The sequence below is a fragment of the Siniperca chuatsi genome, linkage group LG20 (assembly GCF_020085105.1).
Source record: "Siniperca chuatsi isolate FFG_IHB_CAS linkage group LG20, ASM2008510v1, whole genome shotgun sequence".
NCBI lineage: Eukaryota > Metazoa > Chordata > Actinopteri > Centrarchiformes > Sinipercidae > Siniperca > Siniperca chuatsi.
Window position 1 is genome coordinate 1,957,719 of NC_058061.1, and position 21,540 is coordinate 1,979,258.

Below are 21,540 nucleotides of genomic sequence, written 5' to 3' on the forward strand. Positions count from 1 at the left end.
TGTACGCTGAATCGTGAAGAGGGCATTTTAAATTCACGTAACATTCTGTGTGATTTTTGCAGTCTTTTATTTTGAAATGTACACGTTAACACTTCCAGTGTCGTACTTCCGACTTGTCACACTGAGACTAGCTTCTCGTCCAGGGAGGTTACGCTGATGTCTTGCAATAAAGTGCTGAAAGAGTCCCAGGAAGTGTGGTCTTTGCCCACAGTGCAACACAATGCAGAATTAGACCCACTTGAGTAATTTACCCAGGTAATGAAAAAGCCCACCGCTAGTTATGGTCCTTTCTGAACACACACCTTGTATTTTAAGATTGATCTCTGAGCTCTGCATTGCTGTTACTGAATTTCATGAGCTCTGTGCACTTTATTTGAGATGTTATTGCAAAACTAAAATGTTTTTTGGCTAACCTGAAGGACTTTCCACAACACAGTGCTACGTAGAAGCCTGTAAACCCAAAGATAAAACTGAGAAGCCTTTGGGAAAGCCAGAGCCTGTGAGCTGTTGTAAAGGGAGCTACAGCTACGATTTGTGTCCAGGCTGTACAGGAAGTGAACTTTGAACAGAATAAAATACCTTCCAGCAGTTAGTGAGGACCACTGCTCTTATTAACTGCACTCATCTGGATTAAACCCATTTATCAAAGTAAGACTACGAGTCCACTCTGGCCACAAGTGAACATTGTCTGATAATGGTACGTACTAAAACATAAAGTCAGCAGACTGTCTGTCTGTTACACAGCAGTATCTATCTTGCTAACAATAGCTAACTTTAGCCACCATAAGCTATTGGTCATACCAGAGGCTGTAGCAGCAAAACCTCAGAGTATTCTGAACTGCGGGATTTGTTGTTTGTGAATTAGACTTTTTATTCTTAAGACAAAAGTGTTATTTCTTTCTGTAAAAGTTTCATAGTCTCACTTTAATTAATCCCATCCTACTGGACTCAACAGAACTTTTTCAGTGGTAATAAACGGTGAAAAATGGTTCTTAAACGTCACCTTTCAGCCATGTCAAACTCCTCTGCATTAACATCTCTGACAGCACCACTGTTTCTCTACTGCATAACTTTGGTGTAACTTTATGGATCGATGTAACATGTCATAGTGGGTTTTTTTTTGTTATTCACAACAACAACAGCAAGTTGTTGTATTTACAGTTTGGCTGACTCCTGAGCTGAAATAAAGTCCACTGGGAACATGTGTTAGTTTGTGTGTTTGTGTCAGTATTGTGGTGCTGTGTCTTTCATACACAGTCTGATGTGACCTGCTGTATCCAACACAACACTGCAGAGGCAAGTGTGCACACATTGCAAAAATACAGCCAACACACACTGAAGCAGTCTCTCTCCACACACACACACACACACACAGGGGTGAGAGGCTAATTATACGGTTCATCATGCTCACTCTCACCGCTCCCCCTTCTCCCCTTTAAGCCCGGCCATTATCCTCCTTGATATATCACCTTTTCACTTGCAAATGACTGACACTATTGAAACTGGGCACTCACACTCTGCAAGTGGCACTTTTTTCCTCCAAGAATAGAGCCAATAATAAGTCTGTGTGGTCGAGTACAATAGACGGCTTTTTATCTCCGTAATGACCACCGCCGCTGCAGAGGGCCAATTTCTGCGAACCTTACATGACTGTGTGGCCATTGTGGCGAGTCTAAGAGGAACCACATGACATTTATGGCGAGTTAAACAGACAACAGACAGCGCAGTGCATGGATTAGATATACACTCTATAGGATGTGGAGTAGTTGTTTTTCTATAAATGTGATTTCCAGTTTCCTGCCACACCCCAAAATACATTTCTACATCACTGCATAAGGTGGGAAGTTAAACCACTGTAGGTCAGCAAAGACAAGAGTTTCAGCTGCTGTGAAGAGGCTTTGATGTAGAAACCAGATCAGTTTGTCGAAGTGCGTGGTACAATCACAGGCCTGTAGTTTCATTAGTCAGAAAAAGGTAGATTTTTTTCTTAAAATGATTCAGCCCTGCCTCTATGTGAATGACAGAACCGCCAATCGTACAACCTAAATGAAATGATGTCTGTCAAAAGCAAAAAGTCTTGCTATATCGCAGTGACAGGTGACTTTGTACCAAAACTGCCATTTTAAGAAGCCTTGTGTCTGTAATCACAGTTTAATTTCTTGCAGTACCTCAGAGTATTTTAATGCCTTTGGATGGGAAGGGAAGACTTACATTTCTAGCTGCTCCAAAGGAGTTTTGTAACAAGGAAATGTGAAAAGTGATTTTAAACGTCAACGGTAAACCATCAGGATTTGGTCTCGGCTCTACCTTGTACCTGTCATCGTTTTGTATTTTTCACTCATTTACGTTCAACAGAAAATGTTTTAGAGAGACAGAATCAGACAGTATGTGACTTTCTGTCTTCATCTTTTCTCTCCCTCCAGCTTCCAGACAGGTCCTTCAGTCCGATCAAGGCTGTGCTCATGAACCACTGCTGGATTTGGTTTTTATATGGTCTAATATTATAAAGAGTACGGTCTGGACCTGCTCTATAGGAAAAGTGCAATGGGATAACTTCTGTTATGAATTGGCGCTATATAAATAAACTTGAAACTTTAAACTTTAATTGAACTGAATTTTTTTCCCCAAGCTTAAATGTTGAGTTGCATCAGAACAAAGTCTGTGAAGGGATTGAAAGACATTGTAAGAAGGACTGTCTCATGTTTGAACATGCAGCTATTTCATTTGCTGCCTGCACAAATGAAACTATATATCTGTGAGGTGTTTTTAAAGATTTACGTCTTCAGTAGGAACCAATGGGCTCGGAGCTGAGAGCCACAGACAGTACTGAGAGACGGACTAACACATTGTTGGCTTTGGTAATTTCATAAGATTTGAAGACGATAAGAAAAATATTGAACATTCCCAGCCTTATCCGTCCCTTCATACTCATTCATAAGAGGCCCAAACCATGAAAAACACACCAGAAATAGCAGAAGAGTACGCCTCCGGCCAGGACATTACTATTCATATAAAAATGTTGCAGAAATTGAGCAGCTTGAGAAAAAACAGTGTCTGAGAACCGTGTCGCCCATCTGCGTTTTATTGCCGGTCTGTTGTAGCTAAAATCCGATCAGAGGCCCTCAGGCGCCGCAGGACTGCCTCCCAGCCACCAGGGGATGGTGCACACGCTGTCGTCCAGCTCTCTGGTTCTCTAAGACGCTGGGATGGGGCTGCAAAGGGCGGACGCCCTATCGGCAGCTCCCACTGGTCCCACCCGCTCATCGCCGTGGTGCTCCACTCTGTTGCCATGCCAACTACCTGTTAGTCTTTATATGACAGTCAGTCAGTGGGAAAACAGGAGTTTTTATGTGAGCGAGAGGAGAGCTGTATTTTAAAGCTGATGGATAGATTAGATTAGATTAGATTCAGCTTTATTGGCATTACACACGTGCAAGTACGAGGCAACGAAATGCAGTTTAGGTCTAAGCAGAAGTGCAATCAGCAAGTGCAGGATATAAAATATGTGCATAAATGCAGGACGGAGCAGTATTATGTGCTCCACAGAAGGAGCATGAATGGGTGGAGAGATAACATGAAGAGGGACACTCCACAAAGGCAGAGGTCGTGTCTGTTGATGTGTTTTTTTAAGGAGCTTTGTTAGTGCAAGAAAAGGATGGATGGGTAGATACTGCTGAAGCAGGGTTGAACCGAGTAGGGAAAAAGCTGGACACACACATTATCTGCAGATGTAAAGAAAAACACAAAGGCACAGACAGTAAAGAGGGACAGCAAGATAACGCCCACAGTCAGACTCTAGGTCTTCTCATGTGGAACAGCAGCACAGAGATGTGTTAGACAAAGCTGGCTTGCTGTTTCAGTGTCTGTCTGTCTTGTGCATGTTGATTGTCAAAAGCAAAAAGGCAGATGAGGAGTTTCTTTTCATGAGGAAGAAAAGCTTAGATGACATGTGTGAGTCATATTAGGAACAAAGGGGCAAGCGTGAGGTTTGTTTGGTCAGAGTGTTTGAGGCTCCATGTTTGTGTTAAAAACCCTTCTGCAGCTTCACACTGACATTTCAGTGACATACGGTCATTATCTTTCTTTTCTTTGACGTGACTGTCAATGCAACGAGCCAATCAGGAGCTCTACATGAAAATGTACACAGTGCATGTTGCAGTGTGCAGCCTGATGAAGGACAAGGCTGGCAGTGTTCTGTCAACAAATCCGATGAAAACACCAAAAGCAACGTTTCACTCGTCTGTCTACACTTTCTGACCTCCCTACTGTCTGTGGCTCTCGGACCAAACCCATCGGTTCCTACTGAAGACAGACATGGTTTCACTTTTTAAAAAGGCTCAGTCATTTCCTCAAACAGCTGCTCACTGCAGTTTTATCAAACGTTACTCAAACAGGAGGAAACAGTGCATCTGTTGGGGACTATTTTCAGCGGCGGATGAATCCACATTTGGTGCTGTAGTGAGTGTTTGGGGCAGCAGGACGGTGTGTGTGGGATAAACTACAGTGTGTGTGTTGATGGTGATGAAGGAACATGTCACCCAAATGTAGAGCAGACGCGTTTAGTCGATTTGATTGAGCCGATCAACACAGCTATTTTGATGATCGATGTCATTATCAAAGGAAAAATGCTTTAAAAGCCTCTCAAATGTGAGGATTTGCTGCTTTTCTTTGCTTTATGTCACAGTAAAACAAATATCGTTGACTTTTACTCTTTTGCACAGACAAATCCAGTCATTTGAATGCATCGCACCTGGTTCAGCCTCTTTACATCGGCTCCCTGTTGGTTTCAGGATTGATTTGAAGATCTTGTTGATTACTTTAAGGCTCTTCATGGCTCCAGACTGTATTTTAGACCTTGTAATTCCTTATGAACCTTCACGTAGTCTGAGATCTTCGGGCAGGGGTCTCCTGTCTGTTCCTGAGTCCAGGATGGAAACTAAGGGGGACAGAGCTTTGGCCATCAGGGCCCCGAGGCTCTGGAACAACCTGCCCGAAGACATCAGGCTGTCTGAGTCAGGGTCTTGGTTTAAGTCTCGTCTCAAAACACATTTTTATCTGAAAGCAGATCCTGATCTTACCTGAACTGGCTGTTTATTTTATTTATTTGATGTATTTCATCATTCACTGTGGTATTTTATTTCTCTCTCTGTGAAAGACTTTGTACTTTCTTGATTATTATTATTTATTATATTATTATTTATAATATGTCACCTTGCACTGTGGGAAGTTTTGATGGCGTTTTTCACTACTTACTGACATTTTTTTAGACCAAATGATCAATCAGTTAATTGAGAAAATAATTGTCAGATTAATCAATAATGAAAATAGCTGCCACATGAGAAAGCGGAATTGTGACGATACTGAGAAAGTATTACCCTGATTTAACCTTATTATAAGCAAATTAGTCTTTTATTACACATTTATTTTTTCTTTATTAGACATCTTCCCTCATTATTCCTTGATATGTTTCCCCCATAATTACCTTATTAAAAAGGATGACCAACATATTCTCATTATTGCCATACATCTCCCAGTTAATCCCTCTGAAATGACCCTAGATTGACCTTGTCATTACTGAGCTGTAATGTAAAGTGCTGCTGTGCATACAAAGGCTTTGGTCTAATCTACGTCAGCCTTAACACTGGTTGAATATGATGTTTCACTGAAGATGAGTCCGCAACAAAAGCCATTTTACTCAAATGCAAACTCACTTACAGCACTAATACAATGCTAATGAGAGCAGTGGTGATGAAAACACATTAGAGGGAGTAGCAGGAGGAAGATTTGATTCAGTGTGTTGGAGCTGATGTGAGGAGATGAAGTTTTCCAGCCTACAGTAGAAAATGAGGGCTGACGGTGGAGCATGACTCACGCTTTTGTGGGAGTGAGAAACGAGATTTGATGAGGCTCCTGGAGGCCTGATTTAACCAGACGTTTGGGCTGGAAGCTGCCCGCCTTGTAACCTTAAGGAGCCACCCACTCTGCCACAGGACTGACAGCAGTAACATTTAAATATTATCATCAGCTCCCAGTGAGAAGGTCCTGGGTTTGAACTTCATCGTAGCTCACTGGGTTCTGCATCCAACTTTGTCATACTGTTTCTGGTCATATAGTGCAGTGCTTTCTGTTTTTGCTCAACAATGAGTTTTTGGCGTTTATATACAAGTGTGTGTGTGTGTGTATACACAGCACATCCTCTTGGCTTTGCAAATGATTTTACCTGCTCAGTGAAGTCAACTCATGTTTATGCAACTGGCCCAAAATCACAGCTTTGTCTTTGTCTTCATTTATAAGGAAAATGCATTATACATTCAATTTGTAAAGCAACTCCCTGTATAAGTCAAAGATCCCACCTCCAAGTGGTATTAAACTGCACTTTGTATTTACATTTACAGCTGGTATTGATGAGCATTGTCATTATCTCAGTTCAGCCCGCACTGTGACCAGATCTCAATATGAAAGCTAGGTAGGCAGAGCTGGTGGTGCGTCTCAGCTACAGCCAGAGGCTACTTTTCTGCAGCTATCTCAGCTGACGTTACTTATACCTGGCTAGCATTAGTGCTAGCTTGGCTTTTCCTGTCGGTTATTTGACCCTCGTCTTACACTCTACTTGATTTTTCCTTTGCAGAGGAAGGCCTCGCCTGAAGCGTTCAGGGCCACCAGGACTGTAACACTCAGGGCCACCAGGACTGTAACGTTGAGGGCCAACAAGGGACTGTGTTCATACCTGTGTGACGACACGCTGCATTTTAGCTGGTTGGACCATTTTACCATCATCACGCGAGAGGCCACAGCTTGAAACCAGATGCATGAATGATATACACAAGCTTCAAGTCCTCAACATCCAGACCAGCTTTCTGCAAACATCCTGTTTTATATCAAAAATACAAAACTGATGACTGCAATTTTCAAAATCACAAGAGAGTGCAATTAGTTTCCCGAGTAGATGTATCCGACAGCTTCCTAGGCGTACAAATTAAATTGCCTTTCAGCAGTATTCTTTTAAATATAACAAAACTCTTTAATTCGTCTGTTAGGCCTTTTATCGGAGCTGAAGGATAAATACTGCAGAGACAGCTGTGCAGGCATCTCTGTTTGTCCAAATCACTGTATTAAGCAAAAAATAGGCTGCTAAATATGTTTTGCATGGCACTTTTCGAAGTCTCTTTTGTTCCCCTGGCAGTGCTGTGCAGCCCTAACTGAGGTGTAATAGTATGAGGCACAGTTACATCAGTGTGTGGTGAATGTCTCCTTTGAGGATTTGTCCGGTTGGAGGTGGTTTCCTCGGATTGGAAGGTGTAATCTGTCTGAAGAATGGGATTTAGGAGAACATCCAGGTTGTATACGGCTCAGATTGGGTTTCAGTGGTGCAGATCTGGGTTTTGGCAGCTACAAATAGTACTGGGCCGAGTGTTTGTTCGTGTGCATGTTATGTAATGTTGAGGATGAAGAGTAACAGGACAGAATTAGTGAAGGAATCTTTGAAGGAAGGTCAAATATTAAAACAGATCTTACATCGTTGTTCCAAAGCAGAATCTTATCTCAAGGCGTTAAAAATGTCACGTGATTGTTCAGCTACATTTTGGGACCCAAACAACAAATCCTCATGCCTGAATGATTTGGCTCTCTGTCAGTGCGTTAACTGTTTTGTTAATCTTGCACCTCCTTGCTCGAAGGCTCAAGTGACAGCATGGACAAATTATATCTGTGGAGTCGATTATTCCAGTATTTGAATTTTGTTTCTGTGATGTTCCTCGTTGCCACACTGCTGCAAATCCTCACACTGGAGAAGCTGGAATCTGCAGATGTTTGGCTCGATAAATGATTTATCGATGATCAATATTGTTGCAGAGCAATTTTCTGTAGAACTAATCGATTAATCAACAAAGAAATTCAGCTCTAAAGTCAATTTACGACTGTACAGCTACATCGATCTCTCCCATAGTTTTCACACATTTCTGGCCAGTCTGTGATGAGGAGGTGGTGTGGATGAACTTATATGTGACATACAGGTGTTGACCAGTAGCCAGTCATTTGTCTTCCTGTAAAATGTTAAAATACTTTACTGCACTCTCTGGGACATGTACACAAATGTATCCAATCACATGGGATTTTGGGCGACCAGCTGATTCCTCCCAACATATAAAACTGCACTTGTGGGTCGTTATAACTAGCAGAGCAATATCATGGGTCAGACTGTGTTTAGATATCAGTCGGCAAAAACTTTGTTTACATTTGCAGAAGAGCATGTTACGGTCTAATTGATTCATTTCTTCCTTCGCCTGCTGACCTATGAAATATCAAATAGTAGTGAGAAATGCCCATCACAAGTTCTTAAAGCTCAAGGTGACGCTTTGTTTTGTCCAGCTGTCCGAAAACTCAAGAGATTCAATTCAATTAAAATGATAAAACATATAAAGCAGGAAAAGCAGCTGGAACCAGATACATTTTGGCATTTTTGCTTCATAAATAAGTAACTGTTAGACTGTTGGTTAAATAAAACAAGATATATTAATACATCACCAGGAACCAGACAATATTGGTATCTGCTTTATTAAACCACTGAAACGATCCAAATAGTTTTTCGATGAGTTTTCTGTCGATCAACTAATTGTTTCAGCTCTACTTGAAAATCCGTCGCATTACAGAAGCTAAAGACGCACTAACGGCTGTTTCGCTGAGCCTTTAACACCAACAAAAGCAGGAACAGACAGGATGGCAGCCCCCCGCAGGACGATTCCTTCTCATTTTAATGACCCTTTGGATTCTCTCGGCCCCCACAGGATGAATCTCAATGACTTTGGTGATCCTCTGACTTTTAATCATCATCAAAATTTCAATTTGTCCAATTAGAAGCATGAAAATTCTGACCTGCTGTCAGTCACCAGAATTTGATTTCCCCATGTGGGTCCTAATGATGCGCTGATGATGCAGGATGACATCACCAAAACTGTCCAATCAATGAAGTTACCTGTCAGTCTGTTTAACTCTGTTTACTCCTACATGAACCAGACCAGAAGTAACATGCAGCAATGTGTCACGTTCCCCTCGGTCCGGACCAAGGCACCCTTATCTTCTCCCTTTCATTCCTCTCGCTGCTCCAAAAGAAGCCTCTGCACCCGCCGTTTCCTCTTTCTGGCCAACTGCTCTGTGAACTGAGTGAAAGATCGGCCTGTGCAGACAGCAGCTGTGATCAGAAAGAGAAAGAGAAGGATGGAATGAGGGATGTAGACAGACTAAAAAGGACAGAAAAAGAGATGTTTAAATGTGCACAGAGGGAGAAAACCAGGAGCAGAATGAAGAGGAGGAGATGGAGGCGGTGAGAACATGAAATCACTTCTTCCCTGTTGGAAATCCCCCTCCTGCATGAGTGTGTGTGTGTGTGTGTGTGTGTGTCAGTGAGCATGTGTTCGAGCCAAGAAGAAACATTTAGGCCCAAAACTGTGTGTGTTCTTCTAACAACGCCATCAATCATTGCACCAAGTGGCTCAAAGAGCTGCAAACAGAAAGCAAATAATCTATATAAATATATATATACACACACCTCTCTCTCTCTCTCTCTGTCTATATATATATATATATATATATATATATATATATATATATATGTGTATATATATGTATATATGTGTATATATATGTATATATATATATATATATATATATGTGTATATATATATGTATATATATATATATATATATATATATATATATATATATATATATATATATATATATATATATATATATATATATATATATATATATATATATATATATATATATATATATATATATATATATATATATATATATGTATATATATATATATATATATATATATATATATATATATATATATATGTATATATATATATATATATATATATATATATATATATATATATATATATATATATATATATATATATATATATATATATATATATATATATATATATGTATATATATGTATATATATATATATATATATATATATATATATATATATATATATATATATATATATATATATATATATATATATATATATATATATATATATATATATATATATATATATATATATATATATATATATATATATATATATATATATATATATATATATGTATATGTATGTATATATATATATGTGTATGTCTATATGTATGTCTATATATATATATATATATATATATATATATATATAAAAGTGACTGATCTCCTTCCTTGTTTTTCATGACGCAAAAACATATAAATGTATGTATTATGTGACAGGTTAATAAATACAAACATAAGACATTAAGACCCCAAAATAACAAAGTGAGCATGTAGAGGACAGTGCACAACAGGAAGCAGCAAACATCTATGCAACAATTACAAATAATTATGATGACATCCACTAATCAGTACATGCTGCCATGCAAAGCCTTATAAAGCAACAGAGTATTAAATAGCAATACTGTTATTAACCACATGTTGCACACATTAGTCATGCAGAGAAATAAGAGAAATATTAAGTATATAGTATTAATTAAATTAATTTAATTTAATTAATTAAAGATGTTTTTGTTGTAGTGCAGGGATTCCCACCAGGTTTTTTTATATTGACAGAAACCAAAACTTCATTTTATTTGAGCTACATTTCCTTGCAGTTTCTTACTAAATAGGAAAAATACACAGATTGACCTCTCAGCAACACTCAGTTAGTGGCCTCACACAGATTTCATACTGCAGGATGGTGATGGTGCGGATGGCCGCCCCCCCTGAGTCTGGTTCTTCTCGAGGTTTCTGTCTCTTAAAGGAAGTTCTTCCTTGCCGCTGTCGCCAAGTGCTTGCTCATGGTGGGATTTGTTGGGTCTCTGTAATTAATATTATAAAGAGTTCGGTCTAGACCTGCTCTATAGGAAAAGTGCAATGAGATAACTTCTGTTATGAATTGGCGCTATATAAATGAAATTTAATTGAATTGAAAGAGTGTGATGATGGACTGGTTTCTTCACGTACTGATGACCTAATTTAGTAAAAAATAAGGATGTTGAGTAATGAGAAAAAATACAGCACAGATAGCAACAAATTCAAGGTAATTACAGCTAAACAGCTTGCAAAGTTATATAATTATTATTCCTTTTTTTCCTTCTCATATCATATCATTGCCTTGTGGCTCTGTAGAAAATGGCCTGCGGGTTGGGAACCTCTTTTCTAGCAGGCAGAATATCTTTGAGGTTTCTGGAAATCCCACAAAACTGCATTAAGTGTTGTTAAACCATCTTCTGTGTTTTTCAAAGATTGTCAGGGATTTGTCTTTCAGAAAACCTGATGCTAAGCTCTGTGGCTCAGATGTAATGATAATACATGAGAGGCACGAACTGCGGCTAATAGAAAACATGCTACAGACTTGTTATTAGAGCTCCTAACAGGTTTAATATGTCCTCTTGGGCTCCATGTCTTCAGTAAGTGCATTGATGGCAGGATTGTGCAGCACTTTTAGTGAATCTGCATATTTATGGCGATAGTGTGGTTTCCATTTCATGCCTGCGTGCCTTCAGAGTCGCCCCGCTCAGTATTTCACGTGCACAGCTCTTTAGATTTACAGACACTGACCCATCTCCCCGTGTGACAGTGGCTCGGCCTGTAATCATATAATGGCCCATAACTGCCCGGCACAACTGGACTCTCCCATTCATATTGGCTTTTATTTCCTCCAGCTGCTGGAGGTAAAGTGAGTAATGAGGTGTTTTATCCAGAAGACACAACTCAGCAGTAGGGAGGAGCAGGAGGAATGTGTCATATCAACCACTAACAGCTCTAAGTGCTCTGAAACCTAAGTAGTACAAGGAAAGCAGATAATCCATGTATATTTTTATACCGGGTAACAAAAGGTCTGGATGTAATCGGCGTTGAAAAAATGAAAAACACTCCTGGTGAGGAGGAGAGAGGACGTCTGTGCTGCTTGTTTTCCTTCCCTCTCGCCTTTCATTTGTCTTTGGGATAATCTGGTCTGCTGCCATCCATCTGTCTGTCCATCATTTAGCAAAGCAGGAGTTCATCCAAAGACATCTCTCAGCTCTGGTGTCAGCCGTCACTTTGTGTACCAGCCAGCCAGTCATTTGTCCGACCGCTCGATGAACCACTACGCCAACCAGGCACCTCGCCAGTTCACCAATCAGATATTCTTTCCGGCAGCTTTTCAGTCTTTCTGCAAACCAGGCGGCCGTGTAACCATCTAGTCAAGTCAGCCGTCCAGCCGGCGTTCTGTCCAGGCAGTCAGCGTGGTGACGGTGAAACATGGTGCGGATGAGTTTAAAGCCCGAGGACAGCTGACATCCTGCACGTCCCGGGGTGTCAGTGTAAGTCGTCCTCCCGGTGCGTCAGACTAAATCTTCCCCCTAATTGACAGAGCAGAGGATGTTTTCTGCCAGGCGCACTGATGGAAGGATGCAGCAGAGAAGAAGAGGGAAGGCGAGAAACTGTGAAAGGCACAAGGATTCCCCCCCCCCACCAGACACTCTGTCACTGGCTCAGCGTTGTGCAGTGCTACTGTGTGTACTGAGGTAATGATGTGATTCCACAGTGCAGAATGTACTGGGTGTAGAAAGATTAAAAAGATCACCTTATATTTATTCACACACAGCAGCAATGAGCACTGCTGAAGGACAGTATGGTCTCACGCTGGAGTTCCTCTAATGGCCACTAGATGGACACTCAGTTAATCTAGAAATACAAAAATATATGTTTTTCCCCCCAGAAGATGTGCAGCTGATTGAATTCATTTTGATAAATAAATAGTCCAGAGTGTGGTGGTAATGCACCTGAAGCTGTTTGGTAAGAATAACTTTAGTTACAACAGTTCTATCTACAACACTGCATTTATGGACTGTGAGCAAGACAAAAGTTTTAAGTTTAAAGTTTTTTAGCTCTCACCCACACAGATCACTCTGTGGTTGCACTGATCAGGGATCAGATAAACGTACAGCAGCTCAGTGCGCCTTCTGTATGTGCAGAGAGATCATTGGATGATGTCAATGTGATTTCAGTGTAACTCGAGCTGCCGTTATCGCAGAGACCCTGTAGATGTTCCACAGAGCGTTTACTGATGTAGTTACAGTTGGAAGGAGGAAAGATGCGGAGACACTTTTATTTTTTTAGATGATTTATTTGGCTTTTTGCCTGTATTTGATGGGAACCGCTGAATAGAGACAGGAAATGTGGAAGAGAGGTGATGACATGCGATCCCTGGGCTTCTGCGATAAGGACTCAGCCTTGTACATGGTGCGTGCGGTCCACCAGGTGAGCTACCGGGCGCCCCAGCATTCACACCTTTTTAACATCTGGCTAGAATGCATCTCGGACCACCTCCGGCTCCACCCAGGCCGCTCAGGTTCTACCCGCTATGCCCAAATTTAATTTTCTGTGTAAATGAACGATGGCAAGAAGTAAACCCAAACTTCAAAATGTCTCTTCAGAAACCTACAGGTGGCATCAGTTTGTCTCTGCAGTCTGTCCGTTGCACGGATGAAAAATTCTTTCCAGGTTTCTTGATCTTTTGTGGAACTTTTTTTGGTGTGGAAACTATGAATCATTTCCTCTTGTCTGTCAGTCTAGCATGATGCATCTGTTCGCATTTGGGTGAAACTTGAAACGATGCGTCAAACTAGATCTGAAATTAATTATGTTTTTTTAAAAATTGTTAACAAATGTTCTGATTATTTTTTTAAGTTAATCATTTAGTCATCATTTAATTTTCAAGGCGACGTCTTCAGATATCTTGCTTTGTCCGACCAACAGTCCAAAACTCAAAAATATTCAATTTACGACAATCTAAAGCAGAGAAAAACAGAAATGGTGGCGACTCAACATTTTAGGCTTTAATGATTACTTGGTTATCTGAATTGTTGTCAGATAGCCTAATTCGTACGCCTGCAATATCATCCATCGAGTTTGAAGTAAGGCTGTGGAGGGGGACGGATGACATCATGGTGGTGTAATGTCTCAGACCGTCTCGATGTTCACTCTTGCCTTTGAACATGAAAACTCTGTTACGATACATTTGTAAAACTTTAAATGAAGAGTTTAAGGGGAATGTTGGATGCCTACCTAGATTTAACCTCTGCAGAGAAAAGGTTTCCGTACGTTCCAAGTTAAAGACTTCAACCAGACGTCCTGCTGTTATCAAAGCAAAGACTCTTCTGCTGAGCATTAACTGGAGTGATTGCACACTCAGCAACCAGGCAGCTGTTTCGTTTCACATTGATTCTCCAGTTTCCAAATGACAGGTTTAAAAAAAAAAAAAAAGTCAACTTGAATGGATTTCTCCTCAGGCCTCAAGGCAATAAACTAGAAAATCTGAAATGAAGACTTTTGATATTCACTCGTCTTCATGGCTGAGGTGGACTCAATAATTGATCTCAGCTTCTAACTGATTTCAGGGACAAACAGTGCTGCTCTCAGTTTGTACTCAGTGAAAAACCTCGTGGTCCAGTGGAGAGTCCGTCCAGGAAGCTAAAGGTCATATCAGATTGATTAATCGATGCCTCCCTGCCCGCTCTCTGTTGGTTTCTCTGGATAACAGCTTTATGTCTAAATGTTAATCTAAAGCAGGTGCAGCTCAAAATCATGTTGATTTGACCTAAAAACCGGCGACCACAGCTGGAGCCGGCTTCAGCTGCAGTTCCTCTGATGGCCACATGATGCTGCACCAAAATATACCTTAAAACTGCATAGAACTGAATAGGTAAACCCCCAAATTCTCTTTAGAAATACACATTTAAAAGTCTTTTTTTTTTTCCAAATGAAGTCTGGTTGTCAAAAGTACTTTTCACTTCTTGTAATTTGTGGTGATTTTAAGAATGAACATTTATAAAGAAGTGTGTTTTGGAGCATGTTTTTATGAATGAGGGCTACAACTAACAATCATTTTCATTATCGATTAATCTGCTGATTATTTTCTTGATGAATCGATTGATCCTTTGTTCTATAAAACATCAGAAAACTTGACTATCACTATCACAATATTCTAGAGCATCATTAAATGTTGTGTTTCGTTTGAGCAACAGTCCAAAAGCCAAAAATATTCAATTTATTATCATGTAAGACCAAGAAAAGCAGCACATTCTCACATTTGAAAACCTGGCAACATAAAAATGTTTTGCATTTTTGCTTGAAAAATGACTTTTATTGTTGCAACTCTAGACAGGTGTCTCAGCCTGACACAGTTGCTGTGATACTTGTAGCTTAGTCGTCCCACTGCTCATTGCCAAAACCTGAGAAAAATGGTGGCGAGAGGTTAACCAAAACACATCAGTGTATCACAGATGTACATATTTTCTAGTCTTATGGTGGAAATTGTAAAAACCTGTTTCTATTTTGACTCAGTGTACACTTACTAGCTCATTCCAGAGCAGTCTTCCTCAGTGGATGAAATTTGCTCAGCTGTCAGTTTGAAAGCTCCAGACAAAGCTAGTAAGTGGAGCGGGGCTGCAACTAACGATTATTTTCATCATCGATTGACCTGCTGATTATTTTCTCATTTGTTTTGTCTTCAAAATGCCAGATAATAGCGACAAATGCTTGTTACAATGTCCCACTGCCAAAGGTGAAGTATTTAGATAGCTTGTTTTATTTAACTAACAGTCGAACAGTTTCTTTATTTATGAAGGAAAAATGGCAGTTATTCACTATTTTCTGACATTTTATAGACTCATGATAATGACTAAGTGTAACTTGCAGCTCTAATTTCGTTGAGCAACTTGCACAGAAAAGTGACATTTGGCGATTGCTGTAAAGTGGAAAAGAAAATTTGTTAACTTGAATGTCATTTTTGACATCTACACCTACACAATAATTTAATCACAGTTTTATCCAAAGTAGAATTACAAAAACAACAAAAAACATTAACACCCCGCTGTCAGTGACACAAAATCAGAAACAAATTTGTAAACCATATTTCTTTATTAAAGATTAAGAAACTCCAAGCAGCATATTCATAAATAAAATAAGGGTCTCCCTTAGATGTACTGTGACAGACTATATGCTATGACAGTTCATGTTTTCATCTTCTGACGGGGCGCTGGAGTTTAAACATAAAGGGGTGACACATGGAGCCGCCCCAGCACACAGACTTCCTGTCTGCTGACCAATCATAACCTCAGGTTTCTCACTCTCAGTCTGTCCGTCGTGTTGTGGAGCACAGCGTGAAAAGCAAGTCGGTTCACAAGAGCAACTACTGACACAGTTAGAAAACACCCATGTAGAGTCTGTTCAGATGAGAGCTGCGTCAGAGTCGATGATCCACAGACAGTAGAAACCCTGCGGCCCATGATCAGATAACACTGAACCGAAGTCTGAGGCTTGTCCATTTTCCAGACAGAATGAAACACATGGTAGAATTTATTAAATGTAATTGGAGAATCTGTATTCACACTTTTTACCTCCTTTTGGCAGAGATTGAATATATTCATGGTTTTCTGAACAGAGAAACTTACATGATGAGTTACTGGGACAGTCAAGAAAAGATTACATGTTAAACATCTGTATCCACACATTAAACCTTCTCCAAGAGGTTTTGTCACAGTAGCCCTAAGAATGAAGTCCATACTGGACAATTCACCACTAATGATTTATGTCCAATGCCAACACTTAGTGCTAATGCAGGGAGTAATGTAACCTTTGTATATTGAGGTGGAAAGTAAGTGTGGAGGTCGGGCTGGTTAATGGGTGTGTAGCGTGTAGGAAATACTATGTAATGTAGTAATTAATGCATGGAGGGCTGACCCTAACTATAGTTTATCTGCCATAACTGCACTCTTTACCTGACGTTAATCACATCGAAATTGCCATGTGCAGATATGGTAGAAAGCAACAATTAAAAAACAAATTGTTGGCATTAGACATAAAGAAACATCACTGAAGGTAATCCAGGTTTGGCAGAATTGTCCAATATAGACAATGTAATTTGTCAGTTTTCATTGGCAGTTAAGTTTTTTAATCAACACTTGCTGTTCAATTAAAAGATTTCAGCAATAAATGTACCTTCTAACTGATCTTCAGTGTCCCATCAGTAGTAGAAGACTTGGTGTCCCGTCTACAAAGTGAATTTTAGGAATGAAGCCCTTCATTCTGACAAGTTAATACGGTTCCCTCGATTTCCTCTGCTGACATAAAAATATGAAACTTTTTGGAATGGAAACCCTTGAAAGGCAAGCTGGTCTGCTTCTGTCTGGAGTCTGGCTGTTAAAGCTGCTGCTTGTATACTGAAACCTCTACTGTGTGTGATCAACATGTTTCCAAACAGCAAATGAAAATGAAGTCAGAACTCATTAGGCCCATAAATGCACATTAATTGCACTTATGAAAGCAAAAAGGAGGGGTGAAGTGTGTGGTTTTATATTTCCCGTTGAAAATAGTTTTCCATAAAGGTTCATCATACAGTATTCCTTTTAGCAAACATAATCAGATTCCCTCCATATTACAAGCAGTTGAGGTATGGCACCTGCAGAATCTCCACCGTCACGAGCCTCTGATTGCACTTTGGATAATGACGCCCTCTGTCATCCCTGCAGGTGATAATGGATCTCATTAGGAATGACTTGTGGGAATATGAGGCCTCTCTCTGTCACTCTCTCACTCTTTGTGATTAAAATAACTGCACTGCTTTGCAGGAGAAAAACCTGTATACAAGTGTTTGACATTAAATTCTCTAGTATAAAAAAGTAAAGACATCTATATAGCTGATAGTTCTTTCTACAAGACTCTTTTCTTCAGGTTAAATATAACAAACAAAAAGGTCAGAGACTGTTGGGCTGCGTTCACACCACCTACTATACGAGTTTGTAGGAACTCTGCTGATTTTCTTCCTTCATTTGGCCCAAAATTAAAGCACCAACATGCCTTAAAACACAAGTGTGTTGGTCACTAAGAGTAAGAACGTAATGGCAACCAATTGCTGGGAATGGGATTGAGATTTGCTGTGCAGCAAAACAACAGAAGAATGGGCTTTGTTGTGGACGTTTGTGTTGTTGGGACCAGTAGCTTGATGTCCACCAAAAACTTTTGGTTTTTACCACACATGCAAAATGCAAAAGTCCCAACTTTTTTTGTGGTGCACCATGTTTCGATCCTTCGTTGAGGCGAGCCCTTCACTCAGGCAACAGTCCGGGCTCATTCTATCACATCCTAATATGAAAGCCCTCTCCAGGAAACAGAAGCTTGGAAAGACAAAAAGAATTGTGGACTGATGCTCATATTCAGCTATTTTTTTCATGCAGCTAAGGAGGCAGGTTTAGCGTAGAGATGCGTACTGAGCACTGGTCTTAAATTGGTAGCAGTTTCTCATTGGTCAGAACCGTAATACCAAAACTCTGGGCAGTCATTAATTTGTTCACTGTACTAGTAAATGAACAATTTTCCCAAAGTTTTTCCTACTACCATTAAAATTATAGATAAGTATTGAACAATAAGCAGTGCTGGTATATATATATATATATCTGTATCGATACAATACTAATGATACTCATCTCTATCTCAGACTGTAAATATCTTTGCAAGACAAATCGAAATAAAAAGTGTAACCACAAAAGTCAATGCATTTTGGTTCCAGTGTTCAGGAATCAAAGCCACGCTGTTGGCTCTGTGACGCTGGAATGCTCATTGTAACGAAAAGCAAATTGCAAGATGGATGGAAATCTTCAGCAGTCGTGCTTGGTAAACGAGAATGTCAATCTGCTAGTGGTGTTAGAGGAAAACTCAGTCAAAGTGAGTGGGACACATCGTCTGGGAATCATGAACGTTTGTACCCAGTTTCATGGCAATCCGTCTAACAGTTGTTTCAGCTTCAACCAAAGTGGTGCACCGACTGACAGACCTACATTGCCATCTCTGGAGCCACGTCACTCTTTTAAATTTGGATTGTCTCTTGATTCAGAACCGCATCATGATAGCAAACCCTCCTGCTCTATGGGTGTGTTGGTCTTAACACTTGTCAAACCCACCACATTGGAGCCAACAGATATTTGTCACATTGAATGCAGCCCTGGTTTGAGAGCTTGGGAGGGAGGGTATGTGAAACGAAACAGCCAAACTGTCTGTTTGAATCTGAAACACCATAAGTATTGATTCTTATGGTACAAAGATGTATTTGACTTAAATAATAACGCATGTAAACTGACACCTGGGACAAGTACATCTACAACATTTAATATTCCCAACCTTTTCATTTTCAGTATTGGAACCCAACAGCTAAAGTTAAAAAAAAAAAAAAAGTCAACATTTCCCAAATGCTTTGGACCAAAAACCCCAACAGTAGGTGTGATCGCAGCTTAGCAGTCTCTTCTTCCGTCTTTCCTCCCTTTACGAACTAAAACTCCTCACCTGGACAGTACTAATGCCAAATAAAGAGTTACTATAAAAACAAACCACTAATATGAACCAGATAAAAATCCACTTGTTTTCCCCCCCATTGTTGAATGATACACCATTTACAGTCAAAGCAAGAAAATGAATTTAGACTTTTGATTTAAAAAACAATGTATATTATATATATTTAATACAAATGGGGAAAAAAAATTGTGATCATTTTTGTCCAATGCTGAAGATATATATAGGGTTGGTACAGCGGTGCATAACAGTAGGTGTCCAACACTAAAATGTCCCTACAGCGGTGCATCATGGGTAGTCGTTTACATCGATGAGTTGTGGAGAGACATCGTTTAATTTCGGCACTTAGAAAACAATCACAATGAATTTCGCGTCATTGTTTCATATTGAACAAAATTTACAAAGCCATTCAAACAGTCATAACTTTTTCATCAATGTATATATATATTTTTTTATCTCGTTTTGTTTGTTTTTTATAACTCAACTTCAAAAATTGAGAATATTCAAAATACACTTTAACCTCACTTCGTTCTCTTGGTATTTACAGATATGTATAAGAGAAAAATTACACCCGCCGACCCGCCCGACTCTCCGTATTTTTTTGTAACATCGGCTTTTCTGAACAGGTAGTGAGATACAAAATCTTTTTACTTTGTACATGTTTTTTTTCCCTTCTGTAATAGATTTCCTTTAGATATCCCCAACGCGCCTCGCATCAAAACCCAGACCAAAGTCCAGAGAGGGACTTATCGTTGATGCAGTTTGACCCCGTCCTGTCCCACCCCCCATCCCCCCTCCTATGACTATATGGATGTACTGTGGGTGGCCTCAATGGCTTCGGGTATGGGTCCTGCGGAGACTGCCTGGTAGGACATTGGCATGGGTGTCTTGCCAGGGCTCTGCCGGAAGAGCCCCCCGTTGGGAGCCCTGTGTTTGCACTGCATGGTGCCGCTGAGGCTGGTGCTGCTGAGCGGGTGGTGCAGGGGCAATGTGTTGCTGCCAGGGCCCTGGGACAGGGGTAGCGTCCTGCCTAGGGTCCCCCCATGGTGAGGGTGGGGAGGAGGCGGGGCCCCCTCCCCGGGGAGGAAGGTGGTCACAGCGAGGCCCGAGGGCGGGTAGTCCCGCACGGACTCCGGCCCCGGCAGCAGAGAGGCCTGGCTGGGCTGCATGCTGCCGATGTCCAGCGCAGAGATCTCGATAGAGGGGCCGGGGATCTGCTTGTGGGCCAAGTCCTCGTCCAAAAGACTGTTCATACGACGATGCACCTGTTCCAGATTCACCTCCTTGTCCTATAAGAGGAGGAGTGGGGGTGGAAGAGGACAGAGGAGAGACAGGGGGAGGGAGGAGAGGAGGGAGGAGGGACACAGAGGCTGAGATTGGCGATGGGCCGGTTTCTCAGACTGTTTCAGGTCTGCTGGTGCTCCATGCATTCTCAATCTGTCATTTTTTTGGACGTGGCCTTTGTTTTGAATTGATGGACTGCTATCAGCATGCCAGCTGATAGACAGCCTCTTGTTTCTTTTTGTCGTTGTGAAGAAGAGCCCAGTGGGACCTGAGGCCACTGAAACCAATTTGAATGTGCACCTTGAAATCAAACTTGGCCAGTGAATATTAAAGGTTTGATGTCTGGAGAAAAACAATCCTGGAGCCAAACTGACTGAAGGTAGTTTGTTGTAAAGGTGTTAGAGGCCGCATTTTCTTTAGTTTGTCTGTGTGTAAGCAGGATATCTCGAGGTTTCATGAAATGTGGTGGACTAGTTTTGGATTGAATCTCGATCTTGAGTTCCTACTAGTCTTTTGTTTTACCTCCAAGTATAAAACAGGCCGATGCAGACTCCAAATCTTAAGAGTTGAGTTGCATGGTCAGGAATTTAAGTTTAAAATTCAAGTAATAAGAGAAAACACATTGGTCTAAAACTAAAGTGAGTTGTTAAATCTCGGCAGAGATTTTCCCTTTCTAGAGTCATTTATTTAAGTGAAACTGAATATATCTCCAGTTGTGTTTTCTTTCCCCTCTGTGGTGTTTGTCCTCGCTGCTCTTGGGGCCGGTACACTCTGTGCAGGAGGATCGGAGAATTGGTTCGCTATCAGAACAATTTAATCAAAACATTGGCTGACACTGCATCTCCTGCTGACTGCAGCCATGCATACTTGTTAGGCATT

The 21,540-nt window shown here is 40.5% G+C and overlaps 1 protein-coding gene and 1 long non-coding RNA gene across 6 annotated transcripts in view; one reads left to right on the forward strand and one right to left on the reverse strand.

Annotated features, from left to right (window-relative positions):
• Nucleotides 1–21,540, forward strand: part of LOC122868137 — a 143,590-nt gene that overhangs the window by 113,234 nt on the left and 8,816 nt on the right. The window lies entirely within an intron of this gene.
• The window catches only part of grid1b (glutamate receptor, ionotropic, delta 1b), a 527,867-nt gene continuing 522,262 nt past the window's right edge, over nucleotides 15,936–21,540 (reverse strand). For all 5 annotated transcript variants that reach the window (XM_044179810.1, XM_044179811.1, XM_044179812.1 and 2 more), the window contains one exon: nucleotides 15,936–20,666. In XM_044179810.1, the coding sequence (XP_044035745.1) occupies nucleotides 20,206–20,666 (461 nt within the window). In that variant the 3' untranslated portion in view covers nucleotides 15,936–20,205. The remainder of the gene's footprint in view (nucleotides 20,667–21,540) is intronic.